Below are 26,285 nucleotides of genomic sequence, written 5' to 3'. Positions count from 1 at the left end.
ATGCATACTACCATCTATTCTCACCACTATTTCCATGGAGGTAATTAAAATAATATACAATGAATTTTTTTGTTCCTCTTTATTTTTAAAATTTTTCTTATTATCTTTATTTATTGGATAGATATAGCCAGAAATCAAGGGGTAGAGGAATATAGAGAGGGGGAGAGAAAGAGAGACACCTGCAGCCTTGCTTCACCACTTACAAAGATTTCACCCTACATGTGGGGAATGAGGACCTGAACCTTGAGCATTTTAACATGTGTGCTCAACAAGGTGTGTTACCACCCAGCCTCTTATTTCTCTTTAATTTGTATGACTAGATTAAGTTTTTCGGTAACCTGCTTTTAGGATTCCAGGATGTTCAGTTGGATGTATTAGAATTTTCACTGAAGGTACACAGACAATATTTTTTGGGACAGCATGGCTAAATAATAGTGAACACAATGGTAATAGAAAGTGTGACTGGTGGTACTGGGTAGTGGTAACCCAGTTGAGTACATACAGTACCATTTGGAGCAGGGTGGGAGGGGACCTCATGAGCAGTGAAGCAGTCTGCAGTCATCTCTCTTTCAGTTTCTCTCTGTCCTATCAAAATAATAATAATAAAACAGCTGCTGGGACATATAGATTCCTTGTTTAGGCATAAAGCCTCAGCAATAGCCCTAGTGGTGATAAAAATAAAATATCAAAAAAAATAAATAAAGTATGACTGGAACACCAGTTTCACCATCTTTGTATAAAATAAATTTAGCTCTCTGATAAAAGTTAAAATGTTTATTAGTCTAGAAGATATTATAATTTCATCTACAAGTAGAGAACCGATAGAAAACAGGAAAGTACTACCTTTCAAAACAGATTAGCATATTCCTATAACTTTACCCCAGAGGCCAAGACAGATTATAGAGATCTACTCTGCTGGTCTTCTACAAGTCACCTCAGGCACACATTTTACAAAATGGCTCTAGGATCAGGGCCATGAGAAGTGGCCATGAGATATGTGGATATGAGCCAAGCAATTCAAAGTGATTTGAAGAGATTACCAAGGCTTATGTGTTCTTCACTGTGATGAATAAGCAAGTGAAGTACAGTCCCCAGAGACCAGCACCAATTAGTCATCCAGCATTCTGAGGACATCCCAGATTTGCCAAGGTCTAGTTTTAACTGGAAAGGACACACCAGCTTCTTTTAAAGGTAATCTCTGGCATGGAAGGAAGTGAGAAGTTTAGCTGTATTTGTAACTTTTTATCTAATTACATAACAAGAGGTATTGTTTCCCAACCTTCAAAAAGGCACATACACAGTCCTACATAATCATGACAGCAGCTGTTTAGAAAGTTGGGGATACTTGCTACCCAATAGGGTTTCTAGTTACCCTTCAAGTGTAAGCATCATTCCACATGGATACCTAGAAAAAATAAAACTATGCTCCTTTGTTACTGAGTGATTATCACAAAATGATGGCAGGCTTTGGAGCTAGACAGATATAACTTGAATCCTCTTCAATTATAGGTTTGGTTAGGTGACTTACTCTCAGGAATCTCTGTCCTTTTTGCCAATGCTCAGTTTTGTACCATATCCATCAGTCACATTTGATTACTGAGTCCCTAAAGTATAATCGGTGTGACTCAAATTGTGCTGTAGTGCTATGACCTACCAGATGACAGACACCTAAATATTTGCAAACATGTGAAGTACTAGGGGCCGGGCAGTAGCACATTCAGTTAAACACACATATCACCATGAGCAAGGACCAGGGTTAGAGCCCCCACTCCCCACCTGCAAGAGGAATGCTTCATGAGCGGAGAAGCAGGCCTGTAGGTATCTTTCTCTCCCCTTCTCTGTCTCCCCTACCATCTCAATTTCTCTCTGTCCTGTTAAATAAAAATAGAAATAAAAAAGAAAAAATAGGGACTAGTTAGTGTCACACCTGGTTTAGTGCACATGTTACAATGCACAAGGGCTCAGGTTCAAGTCCCTAGTCCCCACCTGCAGGGGGAAGGCTTCACAAGTGATGAAGCAGTGCTGTAGGTGTCTCTCTGTCTCTCACCCTCTCTATCCCTCCCTTCCTCTTGGTTTCTGACTGTCTCTACCCAATAAAGAAATAAAGATAGTTTTTTAAAAAGGAAAAAATAGCTACTGGGAGTGGAGGAATCATAGTGTAGGCACTGAGGCCCAATGATAACCCTTGTGGCAGCAAAATAATAATAATAATAATATAAATCATTACAGTACTGATTTTATATTATTACATGTTGACATTCCAAAATAAGATACTTTGGTTTATATAAAATTTATTATCACTATCATTATTTTTCCTGCATTTAAAATGGTATAATAAGGGAGTCAGGTGGTAGTCAGATGCAACAGGTTAAGTGCACGGGCACAAAGCACAGGGCCAGCTTAAGGATCCCGGTTCGAGCCTTCTGCTCCCCACCTGCAGGCAGTGAAGCAGGTCTGCAGGTGTCTATCTTTCTCTCCCCATCTTTGTCTTCCCCTCCTCTCTACATTTCTCTCTGTCCTATCTAAGAGCAACAGCATCAATAACAGCAACAATAATAACTACAACAATAAAACAAGGGCAACAAAAAGGAATAAATAAATAAATAAATATTTTTTAAATTGTATAGTAAGAAATATATTGATATATGTATATTTGGCTTACATATAAAATATGATGTGTGTTATTCTATTTGGTAGCTTTGGTTTACAGAATTGGAAGCAGTGAAAGGATGGGAGAGAGAGTAACTATAAGGAGAGCCCTGATATATGCTAGATGCTATATACCTTGACTTTAAACCTACCATGAGCCCAATGTAGTATGTACTATAGTTATTTTATCATTTTACAGATGAAGATCTTAGAGAAGAAATTATTTGCTAAATGGGCAATAATAAGTGGCAGGTGGTGCTTTGAACCTGGGTTTTTTTTAACACAACAATTTAAAGTCTTATTCATTAATTGTTGTCTTTAGTCAAGATTTTAATAATGTCTACTTTGTAAAGAGTCATATTAAGAATTAAATGCAGTTTTTCGAGTGAACACTAAGCTTAAGAGTCTGACATTTAATAAGAGCTCCAGAAATGATAGCTGTTATAAATGCTAAACAATAAGAAAAATGAAGAAAAGGGTAGAAGAAGGAGGGAGAAGAGTGAGGAGGGAAAATAGGAGGAAAGAGAAGAGGTAAGGGAGAGGACATGTTGTCATCACTACCATTGCCACTAAGTGCCAGGTGCTATCTTGGGCACTTTAGATACATTATGTAATTTAACACTCACAGCAGGTGTGGCCAATGTTCACCCACTCTTTCAATCTCTTATTTTTCTGATATGAGTGTAGCAAAATCTGCCTTGTACTTGAGTGCTCACATTTACTTCATAGTCCTTTCCTTGTTCTCTGGGGTGTGTACAAAGCTGACAGCAAAGGAGTGTGCTAATGAGATTGGCAGAAAATAAATACAGGATGGAGATGAAAGGGTGGAGAGGTTTTGGGTTTTATAAGAGAAGAGTGGCTGCCTTATTTTTAGCATCTGATTCACCCAGGGAAATTTGGAGCACTGTCCCCAGCATTCAGAAGCTGTGAATAGTAAGGAAGGTATGACCAGTTGTTGAAGACATCAGGAAGGGTGGGGGAAGGAAACAGAAAGAAAGAGGAAGGAGTCTTACTTGTAAAGATTGTAATTCTAAACCAGTCAAAGGCCAGTAGAAACGGAAGGGTGGTATTTTCCTTTAAGGGATTCTGAAAACTTATTTTACGCAACTGGCCATGGCCCAAAAAGAAGAGGAAAGAAAGCATGCTTTAATTGCACTAAATAAAGAATGCAGCTTAAGTGAGTTGTGAGGTAATTGCACTAACACAAAACTCCTCAAATGAGAAAACTGTAGTATGTGTTTACTGGGAGCTTTGGAAACTTCCAGTAATAGATTTTCTAGCTAACTTCATTACTCCATGGTCAAGAAACGCAGGGCACAAAATTGGGAGGTAAGTAATCTCTGCTATTCTGTTATCATTTGTCAACTCACAGAACTTCTCACTCTGTTAAGACTAAAGCAGACTTCTCTTGCCTGGAGTGGATGGTAAGGCCTAGCATTCACATAGTTTTATTCCATGTCAGGTCCAGTTTTAGCTATGTATTGCATTTTTAATCTTTATCTTAACCCTGTTAAGTATGTGTTTTTTACCCTCATTTTATAGGTGAAATCAAATTATTCTACCAGATCATTTAATAAAAGTTGGCTGAACCAGAATATTCAAGTAGGTCAATCTGACTCTCAAAGTTTTTTGATTCTTTCACATTACATAGCCTTTTCTACTCTTTTAATCTATGGTCATGATGACAGAAATGCCCCCCCCACACACACACACACACAGGGTTTCATTGCTCTCATCTAACTTAAAGAGAGAGAGGGAGAGAGAGAGAGAGCGAGAGAGTGAGAGAGAGAGAGAGAGGAAGAGAGAGATGAGAGAGAACATCAGAGCTTCTTCCAGTGCACTGGGGGTCGGGCTCAAACTTGGGTTGTGCACAAAGCAAAGAAGTACACTTTCCAAATGAGCTATTCTGCCAGATGCTCCCAGAGTTTCCCACCTATATTATTAATTGAATGAAAGAAGCAATACTGTATGACTCACTTCACCTGGAATCCAGGGAGTAATCCTAGAGAGACAGGGTAAAGGTAGTGAGAAAGGAACTGTACTTTTATTGAAAGCAATTCACATTTGTTTGGAAATTTTAAGAAAATTAAAAAAGGAATGTGCTGAGAAGAATTTCATGCTACTCAGTATATTCTATCAAAATGAAATTAGATATTCTGTAAATTTGCTATATTCATATAATAGACACAACTGAAAAGATATAGTATCCCAAACACTGTTTGTTCTCATACATGGATATATATTTTATAGTATGATTCAATGTAATATATATAGTCATGTATGTGAATAAACATATATTTGGATTATTACATTTTTCAGTGTGTCTACTTTTTTTTTATTAAACCTAAGTGCCCTTTCCAGACTTAAAAACAATCTACTTATTGTCCCTTGATTTTAAAATGCAATGTAACTGAAGTAATTATTTAAATTGTCCACGTATCAAGAGAATACATTCTAATCATCAAAATTCAAAACTATTCCCCAATATTAAATCTTCCATTATCTTGTCCCCTACTTCCTCACAGTTTCTCTGTTCTCAGAGGTGACTGTTTTTGCAGTGCAAATCTTTGCAGTCTTTTTCTAAACATTTCTTATGTAGAGGCACATAGTAATACCATTTCTTTCTTGTATTAAAAATTGGGTTGTATGCTGCATGCTACTGTTCAACTTTTGCTTTTATGCAGTAATATGCTTTTTCTCCCCCTTGCTGGCTGTATACTATCTCAGAGTTTGGAGTTGCCAGAATCCATCTAAATATCTTCTGTTAATAGGCTTTCAGGTGATTTTTTGCTTTTTTACTTACTGTCATGAGGATAATTCTTTATTCTGTCATGCTAGGTAATGCTTATGTTTTATTTTCAACATATGGATCCATAAATATTTAAGATTTTATGTTGATATTTTGATGTGAAATTCAAAACTTTATTTATACAATTGCATTTTGAATTATACAATATGTATTAGCACTTCCTAAGTTTTAGTTTATAAGACCACAACTAGAAAACTAGAAGTGTTGATTGTCTTTTCTGGTCAGTACACGTGTAGCTTCTGTTGCTAAAAGTCAGCTAAATGTAGTGATAACCCTAAATTTTTTGTCTGAGAGATGCATAAATAAGAGGACATTGAAAAATGGCATGCAGGAATTCAATGGTCCTAGTCATGCCTCCTTTATATTTGTTGGTTCTTAGACCAATAGGTGTGAAGCCCCAAGGGTCATCATATGAAACCTCAGATATACTAATGAGCAAAGCAAATACCAATCCATTTAAATTCAGGATATTTCATTACCTGTAATAGACATCATTGCTTGGAATTAAAAGAGATTATATTGAATCTGCACTGCAGATGTTGTTGTTAAAGAAATTGAGACAAAATTATCTTGGATTACCCAACATATGTCATAAACCCAGTGACAAGTGCTCTGGCAAGAGACAGAATACAAAAAGGAAAACAAAAAGTGAAGTTGGGAACAAAGATTAAAGTAATGCAGCCTCAAACTAGGGAATACCCAGAACAAATAGAAGGTGGAATAGTTAGGAGAGATTCTTCTCTAGAATATTCAGGTGCAGTCTAACTCTGCCAACATCTTGATTTTCTGACTTCTGTTATTCAGAACTGATAGTCATCAGAGTAGTTTTTAATTATTTGTTACAGCAGCTCTAGGAACAGAATACATTTACCATAAAAGTAAAATAAATACCAAAACACTTAGATTAGGCTAATTGTTTTTATTCTAAACTCAACTGTTTCCTATTACTATTTAGAGCAGCAGTTGTGTGCCCCTTCCATGACCCATTTGTAATTTTCTTTCACTTGGAGTAGTTCACTGGGACTTACTCAGTGATAGTGTCTGCTGATGACTAGTTCTAGCTTGTGCCGGGATGCAGTAAGGTATCTTGTGAATGGTGCTTACTTCAGCTCTCTTCTTAGTCTAGGAGGATCTCACTTTTCTGTATCATCATTTTGGTTTCTAGTTAGTCTACTCTCAGATCCAACTATTCATACATCTTGGTTAAAACAAAATGATAGTCTCAATGTGCTGATAGTCTCAATCCTTCAAGACAACTTTCTTCTATTCAGGAGAAATTTACTTGGGAAACCTTTATCACTGTGTATCAACAAATTCAATTCTCAGTTCACCCATAGTGGCCTCTCTGTCACTATATCAAATAGCTTTACTAAGAGTAAGTTTTTCAGCATCTTTATAGCCTCCTTTAGTCCTTTGTTATCAAGAAGTGCTTTGTAAAAGGAATCACGTCCTTCACCTTCTTGGTGGGAAATCTATTGAACAACAAATTGAACAAACAAAACAGTTGTTCATTCAATGTCCAACTTATCAAACTTGAACTAGGTCATTGGTGATATTAACATTATTAGGGAAGATAACAGGAAAAGAATTCTATGGGGGTACATCTCCCAACTAGTAAAAATTCCTTCAGTTAGTATTTTCAGAGTGGTTGTCAGTGTAACATGATGAATGTACCACCAATAGATTCACACAGTGCTTGACTTAGTGTGTTAACTTGAAATGCTTAATAATTTCTGAACAAAGCCATATGTTTTCAGTTTTCACTGAGTGCTACAAATATATAGGTGATCCTGATGGCTAGTGTGGGCTTCAGCTAAGGTATCTCCAATGACACCCTACTTTCTCCATTGCATCCAATAACCACTTGTAGATATTAGTCAGTATCTGGAGACATGTTTTTGGTTGTTATGACTAGAAAATGTTATTGCTATCTGTTTCGTTGAGATTTAAGCTACTGCTAACATTCTTTAATGCTTAGGGTTGTTCCTACCATGAAGAATCGTCTGGCCCCAATAAAACTGAGAAACCCTAGGGTAGAGGCATGCTGTACAAAGATTATCCTTTCATCTTTTGAAATGTGTGTGTGTGAGAGAGAGAGATTTGTGGAAACTGCAAACTACTATGCCTATATCTACTTGAATAATAATCAGCCTTCCAACAAGATCCCCAAGTGATTACTTCACACACTGAAATTTGAAAAGGGTTAGAGTAAAACTTGTTTTGTTCATGTTTATTTAACTATGTTCAGGGTTTCTGCTTTGAGGGCTACTTTTTGAAGCTGGAAACCCTAAATTTATATCAAAAAGAAGAGTATGATATTGTTGGGAACATGTGTAAGCCTGATAAAGCTTAGGGAGAACCACCGCCATCTTTGGATGGAGGTCTGAGAAGATAACCTCTTGGTAAGTCTCTCTCAACCGAGGTGAGCATAAGGGGGGAAACTCAGACTTGGTTCTTTCCTTCTTGACTCTCAGGCCCACAGTAACTCCAATACTTCCCTCCATTAACTGCAGGCCACATGGCCACAGATTCACTTATTCAAAGTCACCTTCTGATCACAGAAGAACACACCTTATCACACACTTCATCACACACCTCAGACCCCAGACAAGATAAATTCCAAACTATATGGCCTTTTGATATCCATCTTCTTTCTGTCTCACCCTACAGGTTTAACCCCTATGCTTCTCTCAAATACCTTTGGATAATTAAGTTGCTTGTGTTATGGAGAATAACTGTCTTGTATCTCATCAATTCCTGTCATACCAGCCCCCTACCTTAGGGGCATGCTGACTGTTAAGAAACCTGTAATTTCTGTCATATTTCAACAATAATTAACTTCATTGCTTTTCTATTTAACTCATGTCCACTTTGATAATAAATGGACTCTAGGATCCTGGGATTCTAGCACTCAGATTCTAGACATGCTAAGAGTCCCCTGGTGTCTTTTACTTCGTGTCACCCCTGTCGTGAGCGAGAAAGAACCAGCCCATTAACTTTCCCCTGGAGGCCACCCTGACGGAGAAGGAGAGACACACCCAGAAATGATATAAAAGAGAAAAACCTGCAAAGTTATAGGAATCATAGTGGGAGAGAAGAAGATAAGATCAGAGCCAAAGACTTCCCAGAGCACAAGTCTGGAAGCAAAGGCAAGAGAAGAAAGGGAGTAAAAGTTTCTAGGGACCCTAGAGGATGGAGGACAGTGATAACTGTGATGTGAGAAGTGAATGGGGCCAGTTGTTTCTCGGATCATATAGATCTAAGATAGATTTGTATCCCTTTGCATATAACTCACTGTACAGAGACTTCTAAAGGAACCACAATTATGAACACCATCATTTACGAGCATCTATGACTACTCTATGTCTAATGGTTGATTTGCTGGGATGTAGACTTCACCAGAGTATACATGTACTAGTTTGCTTAACAGAACAAAGTGCCTTGATTTGGTGGTTTAAACATAGAAATTAATTTTCTCACAGTTGTATAGAGATCACAACATCAGTAGGATTAATTTCTTCAAAGGCCTTTCTCTTTGGCTTGTAGATAGTCATCTTTACTGGTTCTTCTTCCTGTAAGTACATATAAATTTCCTTTTCCTAAAAGCTCACTAGCCATATTGAAATAGCATTTATCAGAATGACCTTTCTTTAACTTAATCACCACTTTAGGAACCTGTCTCCCAGTGTAGTCATAATCTGAAGTACCTGAGTTCAAACTTTAACATATGAATTTTGTCTCTAGTCACTCTCTCATGTCTCTATTAATTTTTACTGGGATCCTCTTAGCCACCAGTTTTAGATATTTTCTCATCTAACCCTCTCCACTGACAACTAACTAGTTCCTGGAAGCCTAGTGTCCTATTGATTATTAAACATGGGATTTGACCTCTTAAAAGACAAAAGGAGTTGTGAGTTAAGACTCTCTTTCCTCTTGAAAGCATTTTCTTCTCTTTATTGGTATTAATAGACTCCAGGTTAACTAAGGTGGTTATTAGTAAAAAACTAGAGCTTGGTTGTCTCAAGGTTCTCATAGGTCAAAGAAATATTCATGGAGATGAAATTTTCAAGCACACTGTAGCTATTGTTGGCTATAATAGAAAGTCATTAAGCATATTAGCTGCTGATTTTATAATCAAGTGTTAACATTTTCTGGATGCTAGTCTAAGTAACAGGAGATATTGGCCATTTACAAAACATGTTTAAACAAAAAGATTCAGAGACAAGAAGTGCCTCTCATCTTAATTATTTCTTTTGCATCATAAAAACCTCATGAACAATACTTTTGAAAAACATAATGGATGTGGAGCAGCTGTAGAAAACATCTCACTTCCTTTGTTTGGAAACAACATTTTACATTTGGAAAGAAAAATTCTGCCTAGCTGATTTTATTCCAAGGAGAGAGAATCTGATAGAACAGTCTTTGCCATCTGAAGAATAGCTATCAATGTCCGTCAAACACTAGGAAACTCTAGAGTAAATAGTTTGAAAATGTGCATACTTTTTTCCAGTGATGCTTCTGCAGTATCTTTTGGTGGTTACTGAATCTATAAGGGAAATTAAGCTGTTGAGCATGGAGATCTGTGTACACTTCACGCCTCCATCAGTAGAGGGGAAAAAATTGTTCCCTTTTCTTGAGCCTTTCACAGGTCATCAGTGTCTGTCTAGACTTGCCTTTTCAGATGGTTAACATTCAAAAATTGGAAGCAACATTATTTCAGTGCTTAAGTAATCTTACTCAGGCAGATAGAATATCTTCCCTTTGCAAGTTCTTATATATAAGTTTACAGTCAGTGATCCCTGTATCTTATGTGCCTAGTGATGGAAAACAAACATGGCTTCTCTGAGACTTCATGATTTACCTCTCTGTGTTGACCCTGTTCAAAGTATACCCTACATAAAATATACAACAGAACACCCAAAATTTAGAGGCTTAAGCTATAACTCTAGCCTACATCTCACAAATAACTGCTGACTGGTTGATTTTGCTGACCTGGATTGGGCTTGACTCATCTGGACTATAGTCACTAATATATCTATGGACAGTAAGCTGGTCTACTTGAGGCCCTTTACTGTAGGTTAAGCTTTATTGAGGCAAGTCAGTTTGTTCCCAGGTGTCTTCCTCATTCCTCTTATAAGTGAGTTTGAGCATATTCTTATAACAGTGGCATGGGTCCAAGAGAAGAAACAAAATTATTCATATAACTCCTCAGATCTTGGCTCTATTACCCAAAATAAGTCACAAAAATAATGAGAAATTAGAAACTATACTAAGGACTTAGATCAAGGATGTGTGGAAATTGGGATTTCAATCCAATCAATATAGGCACATTATCTTACTTTATAGGTTCTTGATTTACATTATCCAGTTGCTCCAGGTAACTAAAGTCTAACTGACCTGAATCATAATAGTTGATCTATATCTACTTACCTCTACTGAGATGAGACCTACCCTTTGTTAGGATTTGCTGTATCATACACAACATCACCATAGTTTATGTCCTTTGACATTATTTGTATATAGCTGTGCCACAAATTAACTAGATTCACTTAGGGAATATGATGTTCAGGAAGAACTGGCAAGTGTTTTGTCCACTAGCTTGATGTCTTTTAGCTATTAAAATTTAGCTTTTCTTATCCCCATCAGTCCTTAGACTGTTGTAATTACCCCATGTTCTAATCCCCTGAACTTGATTATGTTGCCTTTACTAGCAAAGACTAGACAAATTAGCTAATTTGAATAGTACACTGGTTTGCCATGTATGTGACCCAGGTGTGAGCCTGACCACATTGAAGGAAGTTTTAGTGTTGTGGTTTCTCTCCTCCTCCTTCTCTACCTCTTTCTGTCTTTCTCTAGAGAAAAAAAAATGAGCTTTAAAGATGTTATTAAACAAATAATCTTTCATCAAAGTAACATTATAATCAAAGTAACATTATAATTTTTTGCTATGTAAGTTTCAGATACGCATAATTACAAATCAATGTCAATATATAGTACATTAAAGTCACCAAAGTGCCAAATTTTATATTTCCTGTACCACTGATATCTTTTACTAAACTAACCACACACCTTCCCCTCTCTCTTTTGCTAGTTAATAAGTTGATCTATCATCTAAGTTTATTTCATTTTTTGTTTCTTTTTGTACTATATATTAGTGAACTCATAGTGTTTTTCTTTCTTCATATAACTTATTTTGCTAAGGATGATAACCCCATAGATCCATCCATATTGCTGCAAATGGAAGGAAATATTCTTTTTTTAAATATTTATTTATTTTATTTATTCCCTTTTGTTGCCCTTGTTGCTGCATTGTTGTAGTTACTATTGCTGTTGTTATTGATGTCATCATTGTTGGATAGAACAGAGAGAAATGGAGAGAGTAGAGGAAGACAGAGAGGAGGAGAGAAAGATAGACACCTGCAGACCTGCTTCATCACTTGTGAGGCCACGCCCCTGCAGGTGGGGAGCTGGGGGCTCGAACCAGGATCCTTACACCGGTCCTTGCACTTTGTACCACGTGTGCTTAACCCGCTGCACTACCGCCTGACTCCCTGGAAGGACATATTCTTTTCATAACTGAATAGTATTCCATTGTATGAAATATATATATGTATATATATGTATATATATATATTATGTATGTAAATCATCTAGTTAGTTTAATCATCTCTTGGTGGGCAGTTTGTCTAAGTTTATCTATTGTAAATAATGCTGCAGTAAGCATGGGGGGCTAGAAATATTACTTCAGATTTTTTCTGGTTTTTTTATTAGTGATTTACAAGATTATAAGATAATAAGACTATAGTTCCATACCATTCCCACCACCAAAGTTCCCCTCCCACAACCTAACAGTAACTACCGTAGTTCCCTCAGGTCTTAAATATAGTTTGACTATATATTTTTTCTTTCAAATTTGTGTGCTTCAGTTGTCTATATTCCACATATGAGTGAAATAATTTGGTATCTTTGCTTCACTTCCTTTCTTACTTTCTTAAGCAGTATCACCTCCATTCTCAATCATTTTGTCTCAAAAAACACTAAGTCATCACTTTTAAATTGCTCAGTACATCCCCATTTTATATGTCCCATAACTTCTTTATCAAGTTAGTCATCAGTTGATGGACATTTAGTTTATTTCCATATTTTGTCTACAGTGAGTAGTGCAGCTATAAATATGGGGGTATATATGTCCATTTGAATTAGTGTTTTCATGACTTTTTGGATAAATGCCTAGGAATGGAATTACTGGTGTGTGTGTATTTTCTGGCAAATAAATACATAGAAGAGGTAAAACTGGATTGTGTGGGACTTCTGTTTTTAATTTTTAAGGGCATCTCCATATTGTTTTGTCATAATGACTCTGTTAATTTATATTTTCTTTAAGGATGGACAAGGGTTTTCTCTTCACATTCTAATTACTATTTCCTGTATTTTGTGCAATATCCTTTATTATAGGTATGAGGTGATATCTCATTATCATTTTTATTTGTTGTTGTCATTGGGTCTTTACCACTACACCACTTTTTCAGGAAGAGAGAGAGAAAGAGAAAGAGTGAGTGAGAGAGGGAGGCGGAGACAACATAGCACCAAAAATCCTCCAGTATGGTGGGAGTCCAGTTTAAACCTGGATTGCACACATGGCAAAGCAGGCACACTATCCAGGTGAGCTAGTTTTGCTGTCCCTTTAATTGTTTTGATTTGTTTTTACCTGGTGATGATAATGATCACCTTTTTTTTTTTCTTTCCTATCACAGAATCTCTTACCCTCTTATAGTTGTCTGAGTGGGCCCAGTATAATCACAAGGCCCTTAATAAGAGGAAGTCAGGAAAGTTGACCCCCCCAAGAAATGCTATCAGAAGTAGAGTCTGAATTAAAATGGAGCCATAAGTCAAGCCAAGAATGCAGTTTATCTCTTTCTATAAAGTCACTAAATCTATAAGATGACCAGTTTTTATTGTTTAAACCAGTGAGTTTGTGGTAATTCTGTTATCTCCTGGGCTTCGTGTCTATAGGATGACTTTTTAAAATGAAAAGAGATAGATATATTGAGAGAGAGTTCCCCCCAAAATATCTTGGTTTGAGCCCCAGATCCCCACCTGCAGGGGCCTTGCTTTGCAAGTGGTGAAGCTGCAGGTGTCTATCTTTCTCTCTCCCTCTTTATCTTCCCCTCCCCTCTCAATTTCTCTCTGTGCTATCCAAAAAAAATTTAAAAATATGGGTACAGAAGCAGCAGATTCATAGTTCTGGCACTGAGCCCCAGCGATAACACTGGAGGCAAAAGAGAAAGAGATGGGGGAGAGAGAGAGAGAGAGGAGAGACACAGAGAGAGATACCACAGCACTGAAGCTCACATCAGTGCTGTGAGGACTAGGATCAAACTAGATCATGCATGTGACAGAGAAAATATGCTCCCAGGTGAGCTGTTTTCCAGACTGGTTTATAGTAATTTGTATAGTAGGTAGACACTAGAGGATTTTGAAGAAAGTTTTTGTCATAAAAGATGATGTTTTAAGTCATGGAAATGGATAAGACTTTGAGTGAAGACGTGCAGATTAGGGAGAGCACAGGTTGTGGAGGGGAAGTGGTAGTATTCTATGTGGAATTTGGCTTTGCATTAGTGATTCAACTCTCTCTTGTCTGGAATTCTAGCAGGAATAGAGGACTCCAACATTACATGCACATTCAAACACATGCGTGTATGTAACTACTTGAGATTTCATACTTTACCATTGTCTTCCAATAATGTAGAGTATGACTGGACCTAAACTGGTCTTCCTAGAACTTATTCATAATGGAAAGATACATTACTTTCTTAAAAACACAAATAAAAAAAAATACTTGAGCAAGAGCAGCAATCATACCAACATGTGTCCTATGATAGCCATTAGCTGAATATACCCATGAAACTGCTTTAATATTGGCTCGTCAGATAAATAATGATTGTAAGGAAAGGGTAAATACTTGGAAGAAGCAGAAGGAAGTGTACTGTGTAGAGGGCAAGATGTCTTTCTGGATTGATTCATTTGCTCTTGTTGACTGTTTCTATGCCATAAATCTCATTTGAAGATTCTCACTGTATCCAAAATGAGGGCTCAGAAACCCCAAACAAGAATACAATGGCTCGCCAGGGAAAATATTAACCAACCTAAATGCTGTTTTCCTTCCCTTAAGAAATCTCCTCCATCTGTGCTAGTGTCATTATCTCTGCCATCCTTGGAAAGAAGGAAATTTGCACTATCAAAAACAGGATTTGTGTAGCCAGCCTGAGTTCAATGATATTAAATGATAAACTTTCCAGATGAAGAACAGAATGAACACTAACTGGGCAAGTCAAGATAAAGCCAAGATGCAAAAATGCCTGCAGGAAGGAAATCAAATTGACTGACATCTGATCCATTGACAGGCTTCCTCAAGAGCTCCGTATGAAAGACCTAGTGCAGTCTTTGGATACAAGTATGAATCCTTATAAGAAGGAGACAAAGAGGGAGTCGGGTGGTAGTGCAGTGGGTTAAGTGCATGTGGTGCAAAGCGCAAGAAGCACAAGAATTGGCATAAGGATCCCGGTTCGAGCCCCCGGCTCCCCACCTGCAGGGAAGTCACTTTATAGGCAGTGAAGCAGGTCTGCAGGTGTTTATCTTTCCCCTCTCTATCTGCCCCTCCTCTCTCCATTTCTCTCTGTCCTATCCAACAATAACAACAACAATAATAACTATAATAATAAAACAACAAGGGCAACAAAAAGGAATAAATAAATATTTTTTAAAAAAGGAGACAAAGGACAATTTTGCACATAGTAAGAATGGATCATTTATAAAGTCATCAGGAACTGGACAGATCTTTAGGGTCACTTTCATCTTGAACTGGCCACTCTGAACAGTTGAGAGAACAAAGTTTTGTTATTTTAAGTCACCAATTTTAGTATAATTTTCACCAGCAGTTGTAAGGACTTCAAACAACATAAAATGTAGTGTTTTATTTATAGGATCTTAATAAACTAGTTTTCTGTATGGATCACTGGGACTTAATCCCACTGGGAACCTCTTGGAATACCAAGCACCAAAGACTCCTAGATACTTCATCTGAAGAGCTAGGGATCTGGAAATTTTATTCACCTAGGTTTTTTTCTTTTGTTAATGTCTGATGGCAACTCTTGTGACATCACTTTGGCTCCATTGATTGACTTTATGAGCCACAGGAATTGTTCTGCACTGCAGACAATGTTGTCAGACAGAGTAACTAATGTAGCTCTCTGGAATGAGAGTTTGCTAGAATGCTCAAAATGGTGTTTAGGGGATAGAGTCTTGCCTGGAGATATTATCTCTACCCAAATCAAGTCATCTATGATTAAATTTTAATTCATTACTGGTGTCTGGAACTGTTATACAAACATAGCCCCTCTTCTAGCCTAGGACCTCTACCCATAGACACATAGTATTTACCTAACTACTTTCCTTCCTTTCTACCTTCCTCCCTTCCTTCCTTATTTTAGCTGATAGAGACAGAGAGAAGTTGAGAGAGAAATATGAGAGAGAGAGAGATACATACATACACCTGTGCTTCACTGCTCATGAAACTTCCTCACAGGTGGAGATGGGGGCTTGAACTTCTACATGGTAACATGCACCCTCAACCTATAATGTCATTGCCCAGCCCATACTAACCCTGTTTTATCTCTGATACCTGCAATTTCTGTTTGAGTCAGGTAAAAGGGAAACTGTTGAATCCCCATTCCAAATATATTAAGAGGCAAAAAGAGAAATGTATTTGGACATAGGATCTTAGAAATGAATTTCCTCCCTGCCATCTCTAATTATGGAGAAACCCATCATCCAGGTGTTCTGGTGGCCTGCACACTCCTCACTGTCACTGTTTCTCTAGAACATATTTCTTTGTGTTTCAGGTGTATTTGGAGAATGCACTGGGGGTATCCAGGATATTAATTGCCTCTATAAGTCCTTTATAGATTATAAGCTTAGTTTTAGAACTACTGTTTTGATTACTTCTAATGATAAGGTGAGAATAATTTTCTATGTATCCTTTTTAAGTATTAACCATTTTAAAACATTAACCATTACCAGTCATTAACTGTTTCATACCAATTCATTTTATAATAGGAAAGACTGGGATGCATTGGATCGACCTTCTTGTGGTGCATCCTGTGAGTACCCATTTATTGGGGAAACTGACGATCCTTCCTAGCCGACTGAATCCACATGGATCCCAGTCACTTTCAAAGCCAGCAACAAGCAGCTCCTGACAGCTTTCAACCTGACGCTGTTGACTGGCTACGGAAGAAGGGCAAACGCTAGAAGAAGAAGAATAGGAAAGACTGAAGTCTATGCCTTTGCTAGTGAAAGTATGAATATGGCATGTAGTTTTAGTGTTTCTTGTGAGCATGTCAGAAATGCAGAATTTCATCTTCTCTGGTCCCATTAAGCCAGCATTTCATCCCAAATCCAAATGACTCAGTAAACTTTGAGAAGTGCCAGTTTAGTTATTCATCCTAACTGGGCCTTTCCTGTGGCTTTTTTTATTTGGGGTCTTGTAGGCTTGAGAAAAGGGAGTGAGGGATCAAACTTGGGCAGTATTATCTTCAGAAACCTGTTCTGAGAGAGGCCTTCCAGTCTAAGGACCATTCAGCTAACCAAAAGCCAAGTATTCTTAAACTTCCACTTTTTGCTTCTTCCAAGTTGGTATTGTTTTATTTTTCTTTCTTTCTTTCTTTCTTTCTTTCTTTCTTTCTTTCTTTCTTTCTTTCTTTCTTCCTTCCTTCCTTCCTTCCTTTCTTTCTTTCTTTCTTTCTCTCTCCCTCCCTTCCTTCCTTTCTTTCTTTCTTTCTTTCTTTCTTTCTTTCTTTCTTTCTTTCTTTCTTTCTTTCCTTATGATCTTTAGTTACTAGCCCTCTGCAATTTTGTTTAAATGTTTTAAGTTGCCATGTAACTTTTTGGGGACAGGAAAGACAAAGTCACTTAACATTTTTCTTCCTGGAGGATTGAGCACTTAGAGTCTTCTCTGTAAACTACTTTTCCTGACAATCTCCCTTTGCCCTTTTCCTCTCTATCTTGGTTTCTGAGGGTGAAGGAGTTGTGATTTGCTTTGCTTAAATTTAGAAATGCCTTGCTACTTTGATAGGCCCCTGTTCTGATAGTGTCTGTCAGATTCTGTTCCCTAAACCTTCCTGGGCTCCTGATAAACCCTTGTGTCTTTCCCATAAGCTCTTTTGATTTTCCTTGTTCATGTAACATCAAGGAGAGATATGTGTTGTTATGCCAAAGCTAGTTTCTCCCATGAGCCTTTGTCACACAAATAAAGTAGATGTTTGCCTTTGTTCTTCTTGCTCTGCTTTTTCATTCTGCCTGGCACAGGCTTTTAACAGAGTTTATTAGAAATGGAAAGAAAGCTGCTAAAGACAGCAAAGGGCACCCATGCATTCTTCTGATTTTAGCTCCTGCCTTTTCCTGATGCCTGCATTTTTTTTTATAATAAATGTCACAAGTGGACAGAGAGACGAATGGGGGCTGATAAATAGAAAATATTATTGCATTCAGCTCTTAGCATGGAGGTGTGCCACCATCTATGCTGCACTTTGCAGACAGAAAGAAAAATTCTTACTGTCTTTCCATGTTCTCTATCTCAATTTAAAATGCATATATATATTGATTTATTATATATATATAGATATAGATTTATTATTGGGTGGAGACAGAGAATTTGAGAGGAGGAGATAGAGAGGGAAAGAGACAGAGAAGCACTTGCAGCCCTACTTCATTTGTGAAGCTTTCTTCCTGCAGGTGGGAACCAGGGGATTGAACCTAGGTCCTTGTGCACTGTAATGTGTACACTTCACCAGGCGCACCACTTCCTGGCCCCTCTCTACTTCAGTTTTAATAATGACTTTCCATAGTACTGAAGGAAGGAAACACTGGCATTCTGCTATGTGTATTTCATAGTCTGGTTTTGTCACCCACTGTGACCATATGATTTAACTTTCTGGGTTTCAGTTTTCTTCTTGTAGAGTAAACTTATAAACTTATTCTTGTTGCTTTATAAGGTTACAAACTACATATGTTGATATGTTTTTCAAAGAGTTAATAATGTTCTTCCAGTTTGTCATACTTAACTACGACTCCAGAGAACAAAGCTAAGCTGATTTAATGAGCATGTGGATAGATGTTCAGGTACTTAAAGAACCATAAAGTGCCATGTCCATATACACTGTCATTGCCATTATCCTTGAGTCTTCTGGGGATAGCACTGTATCTATTTTGGACATATGAGAGGAAGAAGAGAGGGGAAAAAAGAGTAAGGCTACCACAATAATGTGTGCACTCTACTGGATGCACCTAGCCCCTAGTTCCATCTTTTCTTTTATAAATTGACATCAGTGTGGTTCTGGTAGATCCCCAGTTAACAGAAGGACTTTGCTTTAGTGAGTAATGCCATTTAATAATGTTAAATTTTGGCAACTTTGGGTCCAGGAGATAACTCACCTAGGAAATTACGTACTTTTCATGGGTGAGGATCTGAGTTCAAGTCCTCATATCACATAGGATCACTATGCATGGTGGAGTGGTGCTATGGTGTCTTTCTGCCTTGTTTTTTATCTTTCTCTCCCCTTTTGTTTCTCTTTCCAAAACTTTGTCTGTGTCTAAATCAGTAAGGGAAAAGTAAGTCTTCAGGGAGTGGTGGAATCTTGCATGCATAGAGCTCAAACACATGTACAGAAAATAATAAAGTTTGCAACTTAAACAAGTGTGATGGATAAGGAACAAGTCATATTGGCACACCATGGTATGGGTAGCCAGGCCCTTTAAATGAGTTTGGAGAATTGGTGACTAGAAGCACAAAAAGGAAGGGAGTGTTAGTGGGTAAATGTGAGAATCAGCCTCTACCTCTACTAAACCTTCCCCTTTGCATATTGCTCTCATATGGTGGACTGAAGATCAAATGTAGGTCCCTGTGGAGTAGAACACTCTGCTTTCCTGTTAGCTAAAATTGTTAATTTTCACTTTATGTGACATGAAAATTGGTTGATTATGGAATGTCATCAGCATGAGGACAAAAATAAAAGTCAGACTGTAAGTATCAGGAGACGGGCAGAGCTGGGGTGGTAAGACCAGGGCTGGAGGCCAAGTGACAAGCACATGACAGTTGCTGCAGCAAGGCTGCTCAGATATTTTTAGAGGGACTGGTAGCCTCTATGACTAGGATAAGAAACTTTCTGTCTTGTCTGGAATTCTAAGAACTTATTTTCCCAAATTTGGGAGATATCAGGGTTCTGTTAGTGCTCTCTAGTTCTGGGGTATATAAAGAATTTATTGGCAGGATCTGGAATAGGTCACAGACACTGGGAAAGGAAATATATATATATATATATATTACTTAGACAGATTTATGTGGGGTTTTCATTTTTCTTCAGAAAAGATAGTTTTCTTCTACCCCATATGTGTGCCTATACCATCCATATATAGGTTTCTCATTAAAGTGCATGACATGAAAAATTACTAGTATTTTCAAGAAATTAAGTCAAGATACCTTTTTCATAAATGAGGCTCTCAGTAGTATTTTTGATTGAAAAATGAAATGTATCCAGTTGAAGAAGAAATATTATTTGTTGAGAGTCCGTGATGAATTATGACTGCTAATTGTCAGTGATCAAAGAAGAAGGACTGACCATGTGTGCATGATTACCAGACATAATTTTAACATTAGCATAGAACATCTTATAAGGAAAAATGGGTTGTAATATCTTGATATCTGAAGGAGATTTAAGAGCTGGTTTGAGGAAACCGAGATCTCTTGATATATGGCTCTCCTGGTTTTCTTAAATCTCTTGATATCCAGCTCTATCTTTTGCTCTTGACCCTTTTCTCTGGGAATTGGAGCATCTGGGATGGCTGGAGAATGGACTGATGGCAGAAAGTAACTCATGCTGCATGACTGTTGAGGTCTGTCCTCTTTCATCTGTTCTAAATGTAACTTAGCTTTACTTCCAGAATACAAGCCTTTGGCATGGTTTCCAGAAACTAGTAAAACTGCTGATTTTACCGCCTCCCAAAATGCCAGGTCTTTCGTTTTTTTTCAATAACCATTAAGAATTTTATTTTGGTATCAGAGTTATCACTAGGGCATGACACCACCATTTTTGGTGGCCATTTTTTTTAATAGATGGTGAGAGACCGAAAAAGATAAATAGGGAAAGAGGTATATGAGGAAGATAGACATACAACAGTTCCATTGCTGTTGAAACTTGCCCACTGACTGTAGAGCCCAGGAAATTGAACATGCTTCTATGCTTATGGTGACATGTGTACTGTAATGAGTGAGCCAGCAATTGGCCCATATTAGAGACTTTTTAAATAGACAATGATGCGTTCATACAGATTCTTCAAGATATGGACCATTAATAGAATTTCCATGTACAAATACAATGACCTTGAGAGATATATGGCCTAATCAAGAGTGATTCAGATTTGCAGAGATAGAGATCCTTCCTATGTGAAACAAAATCAGAAATACCAGGCAAAACCAAAACCAAAGAACAAAAGGAAAAACAAAAGAATTATACATTTATTAGGTGGTTCAATGGGATACTGACATAACTCCTACTTTCTACCCTTCATGCTTTTTAGTTGGAATCCACTAGCGAGATAATTGATTTAGAAAAGGTGGTTCAGGAATCTACCCAGGAAGACAGAATAACTTAGCATAGTGATCAAGGACCTACTCTTGCATGTAGAGTAGGGTTGTTATCAAGTGGGAGAATCATAATCTAGACAGTCCAAATGTCTTCTACAAATTTCTAACACAGTTTAAGGCACTGGTTAACACATAATCATGTATACATTAAGGGGCTGTATGAAATACAAGTCTAAAGGTCTGGGTGGTGGTGCACCCATGTGTTACAGTGCACAAAGTCTGGGGTTTAAGCCTCAAGTGCCCACCTGCTGTGAGGAAACAAGCTTCCTTAACAGTGAAGCTATGCTGCAGTTGTCTCTCTTTATCCCTTGCTGTCCCTGCTTTCCCTCTCAATATCTTTCTGTCTCTGTGAGATAAACTAATTTAAAAAAAAGAAATACATGTCTGCAAATTTTCCAGAATTAGCTCCCCAAAACAAAGAGATTGTAAATTTTAAATAAATATTGTTAATATCCTAATTGTGACATAGTTATATTAAAATTGTTATGTTAAACTGGAAGATGCATAATGGTTATGCAAAAAGACTATAATTTATAAGGCTCCAAATGCCCCAGGTTCAAACCACCATAAGCCAGAGGTCCTGTAGTAAAAAAAAAGTTATCTTAAATTCAAGTTTGATTGGGTATTCTGTATTCTACTTAGCAACCCTACTCAAGGGTCATCCCTCTGTGTTGGAGGTAATGTGGAGAAACTCTTAGGACAGTGAAGCAGTGTCTCAAAATAAATTTTCTTTGTGTGCCCCAGGGTGGTTTATGTCTAAGGTCTGCTTGTTTTCTGTGATCTGTTTTCATGTCAAGAGAAGCAAACCTAGTGTGAAGGAAAATTAGAGAACCTGATTTTGTCTCTTAGGAACTCAGTGTGGCTAGGCAAGTCATTCTGTTATTAGACACCTCTAAAGAATGGCTATGCCTATAACAAATGGTTATATTAGTTTAGAACACCTTCTGTGTACCAGGTACTGGAATAATATATGACATTTCTCTTTAACCCCCCCCCCCCATTGATCAACAGAAGCACTAACACCTATTCTTGTTTATTGAGTAGTCAGTATCACTTATGTGCCCAAATACAGGATAATGTCCTGTTTAATTTTCAAGTCATGTAATTCAAACAGCACTCTAGTAAGGAACATACTGTTTTCATACCCAATTTACTAATGACAAAATCGAGCCTCAGATTCTTACAAAAGTGGTCCAAGAACACAAAGCTTCTAAATGAATTTGGGATATGCAGTGGAAGGGAGATTTTAAATAAGTGTGTGGATAGAAGACTTCTTTGAGGTGGTGACATATCAGCTAATGACTAAAGAAAGTAGGAAAGGATACCATTAGAACTTGCAGTAAATAGACATGTGGGCATAGGTCATGAGGTACCACGAAGAATTTGCTTTGAATCAGAGTGCACAGGAAGAGGGCAGGAGATGAAGTTGGACTGTAGCAAGAGGTTGGAAGTTTATTTCTCAATGATGGAAGATGTACATTCAAGGGGGCTGTTTCACTCATGACCTACAGCACCAACTACAGCTTCAAATTAAGCCCCTCTTTCTCTGAGGAGCAGCAGTGCCTACATAAGGAAACCAATCATGCCATTTATCTCCCCAGTTTGAAAAGTAATTGCAGACACGTGTAAAGGGCAGGGCAATCTTTTCTGCCAATTATGTGCCCTGCTATTAGGCGATTAGAAGCTGGTAAAGTCACTGTGTGAGGGATTAGCCACACAATTCTCTCTCTTTTTGCCTCTGCATTTCTGCTTCTCCCAAGGGCACACTCCTTCCTCTCCAGAGGTTGGTCCCAGCTTGACCAGATGCCTCTTCCAAATTATGTCTCCTAAATGTACTTGTCCTCATTTATTTAAAAAAGGGGGCAAGTGGTGCTGCTAAAGGTTTTTACAAAACTGCAGCTGGAAATAAAATCTAAATTTGCCGGCAACAAAATGGCAAATTTACCTTTACAGATATTTTTGTGAAGACCCTGGTCCCTAGTATTTCCATTGCAGCATACACATGAATTGTGCTGGTTCTTTGTGTACTTTCACACACATGCTATCTCTGTTATTTTATCTGACCTTTTGCTGTGCACAACTGCCCATTTCTGTGAATTTTTAGTCACTAATCTATTCACCCCTTCATTTGTAAACCAGTATTTAATAGTATTTGTTTTTCTGACTGGCAGGGTGTGACACTTTCAAATTAACAGTGAAACTAATGACTAAAGGCTTCATGGTGAAAGAGTGCTGAATTCAAATACTACCTCTGTTTCTTATTCTGTGGAGCAAGGGACCAATCCTAGGCTGACTCATTTCTCATTCTCTCTCTGTGTGTGTCTCTTTCTCTCCATTCAGAAAGAGAGACAAAGAATAAGATAGCACAGAATCTTCCCCATGTGGTACTGGGGCTCACTGAACACATGACAAGACATGCTCCCAACCTGGTGAACCATCTCTCCGACCATCCTTTAATAATTTTTGCAGTTTTTTTATCTAAAAAATGGAGATAGTGGGGCTGGGTGGCCGTGCATTTGATTAAGTGCACATGGTACCATGTGCAAGGAACTAGATTCAAACCCCTGCTCCCCAGCTGCAGGAGTGAAGCTTCACTAGTGATGAAGCAGGTCTGTAGGTGTCTTTCTTTCTCCTTCTCCATCCTCCACCCCAATTTCTTTCTGTTGTATCCAGTGAAAATAGGAAGAAGGGGGTGGGGAATGGATGTCTAGAGTGGTAGATTAATAGTGCCAGCACAATACAAAATAAATAAATAAATGACTGAATAAGCAAAGAAACAAATAGGTAAATAATTGGAGATAGTAACAGGACAAAGCATTCTTACTTTCTTCATTCATTTTATTCCCAATCTTGGTGGAGGAAAATTTTAGCCTATTAAGCAATTTGGTTATGATGTGATAGGGGCCAATAAATGAGAGAGGGTATTAGTTGGTTTGCAAGTGTTTCTCATACTGTAGGCAAAGGGGAGGAGACTCTGCAGGATGCAGCCTGGAGAAGGAATGTAGAGCTCTTGGGCTTTTGGAAACTGCATGCTTAGGAGAAAGAAGGGAGAAGTGGCCAAGACAGAAAGAACACAAATAATAGAATGGGACCAAAAAGCATCTATGACCACCAACACTGTTCTGTGCTGAAGTTTCTATATAACTTAGCTGGATAAGATGATAAACTTATAGAAGCTATCTTCTTTGGATCAACCCTAGACTCTGACCCTTGTTAGCTATAGATCTTGAGCAAGAAATCTAACCTATCTGTACATCAATGACTATCTATAGTAAGATCCCAGTAGTAGAGCGTCTTTTCTAGAGTCTGAGCATGTAGGTACAAATGCTGAGAGTGTTACCCAGCACAGAGCTACCATGAAATAAACATTACCAGTCAAAGGATTTTAAATCTCTTCCTGCTTCCTCTTTTTTTTCCCAGCATAGAAAACTTGCCACCATCTTATCGCATATGGCACATTTTATTATCACTTCAGATCTGTTTCCCATGCAATTAGTACTCAAGTTTTTCAAGTCTGGGGTTTTTTTTGTTTGTTTGTTTGTTTGTTTTATTGATCACTGTGCTCGCCACTTTATTTCTGGGGGAAAATTTCTTGGCCCATGAGAGGGACATAATCAATATTTATTTTTTTAATTTTTACCTATAAAAAGGAAACACTGACAAAAACCATAGGATAAGAGGGGTACAACTCCACACAGTTCCCACCACCAGAACTCTGTATCCCATCCCCTCCACTGATAGCTTTCCTATTCTTTTTTTTTATTTTTTATTTATTTATTTTCCTTTTTGTTGCCCTTGTTGTCTTTCTTTGTTGTTATAGTTATTATTGTTGTTGTTATTGATGTCGCCATTGTTAAATAGGACAGAGAGAAATGGAGAGAGGAGGGGAAGACAGAGAGGGGAAGACAGAGAGAAAGATAGACACCCGCAGACCTGCTTCACTGCTTGTGAAGTGACTACCCTGCAGGTGGGGAGCCGGGATCCTTACGCTGGTCCTTGCACTTTGTGCTATGTGCAGTTAACCTGCTGCGCTACCGCTGGACTCCCAGCTTTCCTATTCTTTATCCCTCTGGGAGTATGGACCCAGGTTCAATATTTCTTAATGATTGAGTGATTGGACAGATGAATGAAAGAATGAGTAAACTATTATCCTGTGAACTGTAACTGGGTTCTTGATCTGCTCTGAATAACGGGCTGCCCCCTCAACCTTCCAGATATTGTGAACCTAGCAACAGCATTTTATGAGAGTATTAATAGTAATGCCTACATTCTGAGGATTGAGAACATAATATCTACAGAATATTTGGCCCTTGCCTGACTGGTACCAAGTGTTTAGTTACTGGCTAGTGACATTATTGCTTAGTATATTGGCCAACGCTAGAAGAAGAAAGTATATTGCATTTGGGTAGTCATCAAGATTTCTCATGTTGGTGAGGAATCCATGATTCATGTGAGAGTTAGGGATCAAACCAAGACTTTAGGATCTGGTTCTTCAATCCTCTACAACTTGAAGGCAATGAAGCCATAGAGCTAGCCCATAAGGCCATAGTTCCCTGGTGATGGATCTCTGGATCAGCTAGAATTTTATCACCTTGTAATGGGTTCCTTCTGTTAATATACACTGACTCAGATATGATAGAATTGATTGAAACTGAAGTACTTAGAAACTCTAGTTCAGTGAACAGTATATTAGCCTGGGCAGGTACTCAGTTGTGCAGTCGAGGGGCCTATCTGAAGATATGCCTCTCTTCTCCTAAAAGGCAAATCTATATTCCTTCTTACCTAGCTGAGTGGCATGTGAAAATTTTGATTTGTATTGATTTCATAGAACATAGGAACTGAAAGGTTATCTGTAGAACAGCTAGGTCAACATACTCATAGGTTAGCTTGTATTTTACTTAAATCAGAGAGAAATTGGGCGATAGTTAAAGATGGAGAGATAAAGAGAAACGTGCAAAGATCTGCTTCACTACTAATGTAGGTGGATAGTTGGGGCTTGAACCCTGGTCCTTACACACGCTAATGTGTATGTATGCTCAACCTGGTGTACCACCAACTGACCCCAAGTAAAGGGGTTTTAAGTGGGCCTTGAAAGGTGTGACTTTGTATTCACACACAGTGAGAAAC

At 37.9% G+C, this 26,285-nt stretch overlaps 1 protein-coding gene across 1 annotated transcript in view; it reads left to right on the top strand.

Moving 5' to 3' along the window:
- The first annotated feature begins 3,681 nt into the window (after positions 1-3,681).
- CDH13 (cadherin 13) overlaps positions 3,682-26,285 on the top strand; it is a 1,263,374-nt gene continuing 1,240,770 nt past the window's right edge. Inside the window, exon 1 of the mRNA XM_060185111.1 lies at positions 3,682-3,978. Coding sequence (XP_060041094.1) covers positions 3,946-3,978 — 33 coding nt within the window. The 5' untranslated portion in view covers positions 3,682-3,945. The remainder of the gene's footprint in view (positions 3,979-26,285) is intronic.

The sequence above is a fragment of the Erinaceus europaeus genome, chromosome 2, assembly GCF_950295315.1.
Source record: "Erinaceus europaeus chromosome 2, mEriEur2.1, whole genome shotgun sequence".
Lineage (NCBI taxonomy): Eukaryota > Metazoa > Chordata > Mammalia > Eulipotyphla > Erinaceidae > Erinaceus > Erinaceus europaeus.
Note: the sequence above shows the minus strand (reverse complement) of the source record. Positions and strands in the feature narration are given on the sequence as shown.